This window comes from Sorghum bicolor, chromosome 9 (assembly GCF_000003195.3).
Source record: "Sorghum bicolor cultivar BTx623 chromosome 9, Sorghum_bicolor_NCBIv3, whole genome shotgun sequence".
NCBI classification, from domain to species: Eukaryota; Viridiplantae; Streptophyta; class Magnoliopsida; order Poales; family Poaceae; genus Sorghum; species Sorghum bicolor.
This window is the reverse complement of record NC_012878.2, coordinates 49,196,716-49,206,502: the sequence shown is the minus strand read 5'-3', so window position 1 is coordinate 49,206,502 and position 9,787 is coordinate 49,196,716. Positions and strand designations below refer to the sequence as shown.

General features: G+C 41.7%; 1 protein-coding gene across 1 annotated transcript; it reads right to left on the bottom strand.

The window, feature by feature from the left end:
- On the bottom strand, positions 1,313–3,454 carry LOC8085129 (pentatricopeptide repeat-containing protein At4g14170). Its single transcript, XM_002439751.2, has one exon. The coding sequence runs from the start codon at positions 3,308–3,310 to the stop codon at positions 2,111–2,113; it is 1,200 nt and encodes a 399-aa protein (XP_002439796.1). The 5' UTR covers positions 3,311–3,454; the 3' UTR covers positions 1,313–2,110.

Here is a 9,787-nt window from a genome sequence, read left to right as displayed (position 1 = left end):
GGCAGCTTTATAAGGCGAATACGCAAAACAAAATTCAAACTTCACAATCTTTGACCAATAATTTGGTGAACAATTTTTAACTATTGTAATACAAACTTGATATGGTTAGATTCATGATCAAATATACTATCCAATGATCATAATTTTATAATCATAAAAATTATAATATAGAATAAAATGAATGATCCATTTGTAATTTGGGTGATCGTGCCATGTTTTTTTTTTGACTATGCCTTATAAAGCTGCCTAGAGGGAGTACATAGAACATAGCTTGTTTTCCAATAGCATAAGATATGCATGGATAATAAGAAATATACTTCACAAATTTAGCACAAGAAAAATAAACAAATACCAGTTTCTTCAGAAAAAAAAAATATTTGCATTTTGTTTGGATCCTGGTGTTACTACGAGTTAGAACTGATATTTGTGGTTCATGATTTCTTGCACATTTTCCATAATCTCTCTGTAGCTCCTTGGGACCTTGATGATACCAGCGCACTTGAAACAAAATCACTCTACAGTTTGTGAAGGCGAATGCTCGCCTCTCAGCTCAGTTGCATCCACAAGATGCATCAGCTTGGCAGCTTGTACCCGAAACCCGAAATATCAGCGCTCAACTTTATTTTGATATAGTCTCATAATTATCATCTAGGTAGACAATTCACGATTTGAAAAGATATGAAAGTGAATTGTCTAGGTAGACAACTCTTGACAAATGCTCCCATGCTTTTCCAGACATTTCATAGTGGCATTTAGAAAGCTAAATTCTTGTTGTCTGCATTATTGCTTATGCAATTTCAAGAGAAATATGAGTCCTAGCCCTTGAGAATATTTAATCGTGAACATCTAGAGAAAACATTGTTGTATTGACCTGAACTTTCTCAGCAAAGATGAGGGAATTGGATAAGTAGAAAAGGTGGACTGAGTTAGTAGTTATATGAGTGTCTACTATTAGGGTGGAAGCTGTATTGTGTTTCTAGCACAAGTAATAAAACCCTTAAAATAACTTGTTATTTCGTCAAGCAATCTTTGGAAGATCGCAGCCATGCTGATAGCCTATTTACCCCAAGATGGCAGTTGACACAGTTTTAGGTGAATAAATAAATAGTATAACATCATGCCATATCTCCCTGTTAGGCAGGGAGTCTCAAATGTGAATTTATCCAATTACAAATGAACTTACTCAAAATCATGTGACTACTATACCAGCATTGCCATCAAAGTTCTCAAACTGAGTAATCACCCCTATTTCTGCTTAATGTGAATGAATGGAAGAAAAGCCATTTCTAGGTGGGTAAACAAAAGGTGTCAATGCAGAGAAAACTATTGTGAAAAAGAAAGTCAATACCTTTTGCCTCACGAGTTCATGTACAGATATTATCACATTGCAGATACTTCTCGGTTCATGTAATAGTTGTATCAAGGAACTGTGCAGTATTCAAGAATCAATGCAGAAACTTAATACACCAGAAAAATTGAGGCCATCTTAGTCAATATAAGACTAAGTGCTTGAGATGTCTATTAGCTACTACATATAAGACTAAGTGACGAACTTAGTCAATAGAACCCTCTTTAGCTATCATTTTAGATTTTACCATCTCGTGTCCTATAGTAAGACAAGGTTTGTGACAGAGAACAGATCAGCAAAGAAACCCACAACAGTGGCATCCACTTGTGAACATAGAGTGAGTCTTGACTCATGACCAAACATTTCTGCTCATGTGTCCACAGACCTGGAGGCCATATGTCAGTTTCAAAAGCTGTGATAACCTCCAAACCACACATAGTGGACAGTCCCTTTCTCCTTTCTTAAAGACACTGAAAGATTGTGTGATTTCAATTTGTGACCATAATGCTTTATCTCTATCAACCTATCCATATCATCTCAAGAAGTGGCTTCCTCACATTTTAGCACAATACAGTAACACGAAACACTGAGCCTAACTATTGTATAGTGTATACTCGCACTGAGTTGCCAATGCATCTCATTCCCTCTTTCTTCCACTATTGTATGACGTACTCTTTTCTCTTTACCCTTTAACTTAATGCATACACTGCAGTAGTGAGGTGTGTGCCCCAACAGAGTAGATTTTGTTCAAGCACTTCAGACTCAATTGCTCATTATATGGAACCTATCAGCATCTAATTCTACTGAACTATGTCCAGGAAGCTTGTTGACTTTAACTTCTTTCATCAAGCCTCTTATTCTCTCTGCATCACTATACCTCCCAGCATCTGAATATATGTTTGCCAAGCTCATATAGTAGCCACTCTTTCCAGGAGACATGTCCATCAATCTCTTTGAAACCCATTCAGCAGACTCCATTTCTCCATGCACTCGGCAGGCTGCCAGTACACCTCCAAGAATGGCCTCATCAGGCTCAAAAGGCATTTCCTCTATGAGCTTCACAGCCTCGACAACATGCCCTGCTCTCCCAAGCGTGTCAGCCATACAAGAGTAGTGTTTCAGTTCAGGCTCAATACCCCACAGTTTCATCCCCTTTAAGATTGCATACGCTTTGTCCACCATGCCTGAATGTGCACAAGCTGACAATGCCCCAAGAAAAGTAACTGAGTTCGGTCGGATTCCTTCAGCTTCCATTCTATCGAAGAATCTCAATGCAACATCAGAATGCCCATTCAAACCATGACCAAGGATCAGAGCACTCCACGAGATAACATCCCGTCTAGGCATCCCAGCAAACACCCTCTCGGCGAATGCAAAGTCCCCACACTTGACGTACATGTCCACAAGTGCGTTGCCAAGGGACAGTGGCATCCCTAGGAACCTCCGAACACAGCAGGCGTGCACACTTCTTCCATGGCGGCGCCACCCGAGCTGCCCACAAGCGAGCAGCAGGCTGACCATGACCACCGCGTCCAGCTCCATCCCTGCTGCCACCATGCTACCAAAGAACCGCAGCGCCGCGTCTGGTTCCCCTCCCTGCGCGTAGGCGGACAGCATGGAAGTCCACAGGACCGCGTCCCGCTCGCGCATTCCGTCGAACAGCCTCCGGGCGTCCGGGAGGTTCGACAGGCCCGCGTAACAGAGCACGAGCGCAGACGCCACGAAGAGGTTTTCCTGGGCGCCGAGCTTGACGACGAGCGCGTGGGAGGTGGAGGCTAGGCCCGCGTCGCCTGTGAGCGTGCAGGAGCGGAGCACGGGGGGCAAGGTGAATTGGTCCGGCCGGACGCCCCGCGCAAGCATGTCCCGGAACGTGCAGAGCGCCTGCGCGGGGCGGCCGGAGCGCGCTAGCGACGCGAGGAGGGAGTTGAAGGAGGCAAGCGTGGTGGCTGGGGCAGGCGGCATCCGGCATCCGGCGCGGTTAGCGATTGCCCGCTGGGTGCTGGCAAGTAGCAACGCACCAGGGACCGCCGTGTCGCCTGCCGCGGGACAGGGAGGAGGAGGGAGCTACGCGTTAGCGACGAAGAAGAAGTGGGCCTGGACTGTGAGATTGAGCTCATGGGCTGGGACTGGGAGCGTGGAGTCGCTCGCTGTTTGAGGCCTGAGTTTTACTGAAAAAAAAAACTATTTTACCTTCCAAATTATTGTATTTTTTTCTTTTTTTTACAAACTCTAAAATCAGAGAGTTTACGTTCAAAATTGTTGAAATTAACTCTCTACCTGGTTTAAAGTGATTTTTAAGATGGTTTAATCCTTTGCTTAGTTAAAAATACATGACAAGGTTTGAACTTGGAGAAATCTCTAAGCTTCTAAAAATTCCATAAAAAATGTCTTTGAGACAGATTGGGATACAAGGAAACCCAAATAAAATAATTAGAGTTCATGAAAATATCTTGGTTAGCTTTCAAAGTTATATTTATCTCTTGAAAAATCTAAAAATTTCCATACATTTATAATTGATGTTTAAATAAATGATTATCCTAACGCCCAGACGTCCGGCGCGCGAGACGCGTCCCGACGTTGGTGCCTGCTTCCCGTTTTCATCTAAATTAATTAATACGTTATTTCTCCTAGTTTTTTTAAACTTACATAAATTATTCTTATGCCCCACTCGCACGCCGCTGCTCTTGTCAGCAGATTTCGCGCCCCGCGCTAATTGCCACTTCGCTCGCATGCTGCTGCTGTTGCCGGTAGGCTTCGTGCCCCGCGCTGTTCTGTTGCGCGCGTGCTACTGTTGTACTTGTTGCTCCCAGTGCCCCAAGTGTGTTGATGTTAATGCTACCCCTGCATGCGCATGGGCTCACCCAAAAGAAGCACAAGGCGTTATCTATGTTGACTCCTGTATGCTACAGTGTACTGTGGGGACCAAACCTAGTGGTGCAGGAGGTGTACAGTACCCTTGTGGGGACCAATCGTAGTGGTGCAGGGGCGCCTGGTTCTACTTTCGTTGGGTGTTGGTCTGCTAGAGCGTGGGGGAGCAACACTTGTTGCAATAAAATATGCTGAAAATCGGATGAAACAATTAAAAAATATGTGTGCAACATATGTGTAATATTACTGCAACATATTTAATATTGAGATGAAATAATTGCAACATATCTCTGAAATAGGTGAAACATTTAGAATATACACTTGCAACATACATGTATAGTTGTTGCAACATCTACAACATCCGGATGAAAACATACAACATTCAGATGAAACGGCTCAAACATTTCGAATACAGAGTTGCAACATACGTATATAGCCACTGCAACATATATAATATCTAGATGAAACACTTACAACATACATTTAAAAACAATTAAAACATACACTTGCTAGACATGTATAGCCATTGCAACACTTGCAACATCAGATAACAAAATTATAATATACATTTGAACCAGCTGGAACATTCAAAACATACACTTGCAACATAGTATATAGCTACCATTGCAAAAAAATACAACAACATCCAAATAAAATACAGTACCTACATCTAAAACGCAGGAGACATGCTAGATGCTATGGAAGGATGGAAAAATTTGCAACAACACTCAGGGCGTCCCATACTTCCCAAAATAGCTAGTATACAAAGAATTTCGTTGTCTATCAAAGAGAGAGATCAAATAGCTAGAACTTCCAAATAGCTAATGTAGCATGATCTCCTAGAAACACCTCTATAACGTTCCACTGTAGTATTTTTATTTTATTTATTTTTTTGTCTTATTTAGTTAGCTATTTATAAATTACTATTATAAACGTCCTCAACTGCCATATAGATGTGGATCTGCATGCCAGTGGATCAGCCAAAGCAGCAACGTGGCAGAGGCAGTTTGGCGTGGCGCGGAAAATAGGAAAAGGAGAGAGGTAGGGCAGGCATATGCGGCTAGCCCTAGTGGGCTGGTCCAACCAACAGTAATGTAGCTAGTAGCTTGATCACTCTGCGCCACATGCACACCTAAAGAACCAGTGGACGCACACGCACGCGCTTTGATACGGAAGATGGGACAGATTTCTAATACACGTTACTTTTTTAATTATTACTCGTAATCCGCGCAAAGATTGGTCCGGCCGTCCTGTCTGTAACTAAGCATTACCGTTAAATAAACTTTCAAAATTTTTCATAACAAAAATATGAGATGCAACAAAAAGATAACATACATTTAAATGCTGAATACATTCATGCTAGCTAGTTGTACCTCATGCTTTTGTTGTGTAAAGCTTTCAAAACATATTTAGATTGATTAGATTGTAAGAAGCTTATATTGTGATCGAAGTCACTCGGCCATCTACATAGTTTCGGTTCGTCCACAACTACTAATCATAATTTCTAACAGATAATGAGAGCATCTATTCGAAAACAAACACCAAAATAGGGCCACAAAAGACTCAAACTCAAACTATGCATTAGAAGATAGAGCATTGCTTTAGAAAAACTCTAAAACTGGTTTTGTTTTGTTTTTCCATGCTAAAACAGATACTTAAAAATTAAACCAAAATTTAGATTTTTAATTGTATAGTTCTTTATAAGAAAAGAATAGATATTTTTTGAAGAAAACTTATTTGTAACCCGATTTCACCCCTTAACTATCGACATAGTCTGATGTATGTAACTATTCATAGCTAGCATGGCCGTTGGACGAAACTGCTGTCTAAAACGTATAGGGTGAAAAAAAACAAACGGTTTTAAGTTGAGAAGAAGGGACCAAAATCTGTGCCAAAAGACTCTTTCCTCTTTTTTGCGATGAAAAAAGAATTATATTATATGATAACTGACTATATCAAACACGTTACATACACTTTGGATTATAATATAGTGCTCACGCTGTGTAAAATACAACTCAAAACCTAACCTGCTAGATGCTTTGCAGTATAGATGACCGCATAGGCAAATACTTGGCAAATGGCCTGAGAACAAATGTCCAACGAATGACGGCCAACATTTCAGTAGGCGAAATTGAGGAACTTCTTCTTTCTAGTGTCGTCCTTCTTCTTTCTGCCACCAAAGAGTGAGGATGACTAATCTAAAAATTATTCTCCCTAGTCCTTCATTGTGGCTAGATCTACCACAATAAAACAGAGAAGAGATTGGAGAAAATTATTCTATGGTGACGACATCATCTCCGTCTTGATGCCGCCGTCCGGAAACAAAAATATCCATGTCGTCATGTCGATGAAGATGCTGACGCTAAAGCTGTCGTCCTTATCTTCAACGGAGTCGTCATGGAGAAGCCGATTCCACCTCTCTCTTTCACGGTCGCCGGAGAGGAGAAGGAGAAGATAAAACTCCAACACCAAAAAATTTGATATGAAGAGACAATAACCCTAGACTTGATCTACTAAAGAAAAACTTATTAGAAATAATGAATTCTCACTCTCTTCAACCCTCCGACGAGATACCGAAGAGGAAGTGAGGGAGATCAGCGGCGGTGGACGACAAGAGCTGCGGCGGTGGCGCTAGGGCAAAAAACGCTCTGCATGGTGGAGGAACCGAGATAGAGAGACAGCCTTCTCCTACCCTCTTTCCTCTTTTTCGGGAAGGGAACAAAAGACTTTTTCCTCCTAATCTTCATCTTTGAGAACGCTCGAACGGAGGTCCTGTTCACATGGGGCCATTATCGGCTGGTGATTTCAGGCCTGCTATTTTTTTAGAAGAGGAGAGGCCTGCTAAGTCTGCCAGGCCTTGAAATTCTCAAATTGGACAGCTTGGACATGAGTTATCTTCCCTGTTGGGTCGTTTGTCTTCTTGCCTTCCGGGGGTTCGTTCCTCCGGAGTTTTCGGACTCTTTCAATCCAATTTTGAGTGGTCTGAATTTGGAAACTTCGGTCTTGTTTAATTATGATTTTTTTTTTGTTTTGAGTACTGTAATATTTTTATTTTTATTTAATAATTATTATTTAATTGTGGACTAAGAGTATCTCAACCGTTTTGTAAATAGCCTTTGCATTCATATATTTGCAAAAAAGTCTTAAAAACACCTATCCAACGGTTTGGCATTTGGACTTTGCAATTTTGTTAACTTGGCAAAAATAGGGGAAGAATTGGCATATATGCCAAGCCTGTTCACACTTGGCATTGGGAAACTGGCATGAAGTCCGCGCGCGGCTGCGAGTTGAGGTCGCGCGAATTTGGCGACATCCCGCCGCTACTTTCCTACGAACTGCCCATCGGTCTTCCATCAACGCCAGATACTCCATCGATGCCCTCCCAATTGTTTGTGTTTTTGCCTATCGGTCTTCCATCAACGCTAGGTACTCCATCGATGCCCTTCGGATTGTTTTTGCCGACAAAGACTCCAGCCGCCAAACTCCGAGCGGCCATGCACAAACGCCGCAACCTCAGCGCCTCGGCAGGAATAAATTTGCCGCGAACATTCACACGACGCGTGGGGAGGAGAAAAGCTCGGCAAAAAAATTGTGTGGGTCTATAATTTTCTTTTTTGCCAAGTGATTAATGCCAAACCGTTGGAGATTGCCTCTTTTTACCTTTGCCATATTTTTTTAAGACTTGGCAAACTCCCTCATTTGCCAAACCAATTATGCAAAACGGTTGGGGATGCTCTAACTATGCTCAAAAAATTTATCTCGCGATTTACAGGCAAACTGTACAATTAGTTTTTGTTTTTGTCTATATTTAATGCTTCATACATGTGTCGTAAGATTCGATGTGACGGGAAATCTTAAAAAGTTTTTAGTTGTTGGAGTAAACTAAACAGGGCCATTATTTTTTTTAGCTTCGCTCTATATTTTTTTAGCCAAATAGCTTTAGCTTTATACACTCTATTCGAAAAAAAGTGAAGTTATAAGAGCACCTAAAGAGATATTCCATAAACTTTAGTTTTTTTAATTGTTCTATGGTGAAATTTGTGCATCAAAATTCTTGAAGCAATCTCAAACACGTCCTAAGCACTCGTGTATAACACAAAAAAAATGTGTATATCTCCTAAAAAAGGGAATAATATGTACATACCAGTTTCATTTTTATTGAACGAAACGTGTACAAATATAGTAGATAGAAACAATACAGCGTCGACAAAGGGCCTATTTAGATGCCTTTAAAATACCAAAAAATTATAAAATTTTCCGTTACATTAAATCTTTGGATGCATATATAAAGTATTCAATATAGATAAAAATAACTAATTACACAGCTATCTGTAACTTGGGAGACAAATCTTTTAAGCCTAGTTAGTCTATGATTGGATAAAATAATTGTCAAATACAAACGAAAGTGCTAAAGGGTCCAAATCCTATCCCGTCAAACGTTGATGCTGCCATGCTGGCAACAAAGTGTGAGTCTTTGTGGGCGTGTTTGCTAGTGGGCGCTGAGGGTGGCTCGAGCTCCCCAGCTGCTGCAGCCCGTGTTTGGTGTCACTGGCCCAGCCTTGAAGTCCATCCTACACGGAGCTTAAAGCACTTGGGCCAGGCCCTAGTAACGTGATAGGGGCATTCTTTTTTCCAAAGCCGGGCTAGATTGAGTAGTCGTGTGGCCCGATGGAGGGAACAGGCAACCTTCTTATCCTCTCACCTCCCATTTGGGTCAACAAACAAACACGGTCTCTATTGGAATTGACTTTTACCACCAAACAAGGAGCTTGCACCGGGTTAACCTGGCTATGGCTGGTCTAGGCCTGGCCGCTGGGCTGGCTACCTTCATGCAGTACTGACCATGCAACATCAGAGACTAGCTAGTGTGTATTTAACTATTTATCATCCTCTCCCTTGAGCTCAACAGCGTCTAGGTTAGAGATGGCAACGGGTATGTACTCGACGGGTAGTGGCCACCCGTATCCGCACCCGCGAAGTCTAAATTTCTACACCCGCGAAGTCTAAATTTTACCCGTCAGGTTACCTGTATCCGCACACGAGTAGGAAAATAATTCCATACTCGCACCCGCGGGTAATTTCTACCCGACGGGTAACCCACACCCGCTAGTATACCCGAAAATTACATATAAATATTATATATTTACACGAAGAAAATCATACTAAGCCTCCAACAAGTTAAAAACTAATATTCATATGACAATATTAAATTCATATACATATATATTAGGAGAGTTTAGTTGAATTTAGACCAAATTCATGTGTTATATAGGCTAAAATGACAAGGATGACTAGTTATTTTGACGGGTATTTTTTACCCGCGGGTAGACGGGTATGGGTATTGAACACTCACAACCGTACCCGCTATATTCCATACCCGCCTCTTTATCAGATAAAACCCGTCGGATGGGTACCCGATGTCATCTCGAGTCGAGTCTAGGTTCACACATACCATCCGTCGTTATTCCGTCCCCGGCCCGAGAAGCAGAGAAAGCTCTTCACTCGCTGATCACTTTGGTAATGGCAGCAGCATCAGTGCAGCACTTTACATGCATATGCCGGGATAAGAAG

Coding starts and splice junctions, on each gene's coding strand:
- LOC8085129 (XM_002439751.2), bottom strand. CDS start 3,310: ATGCCGCCTGCCCCAGCCACCACGCTTGCCTCCTTCAACTCCCTCCTC.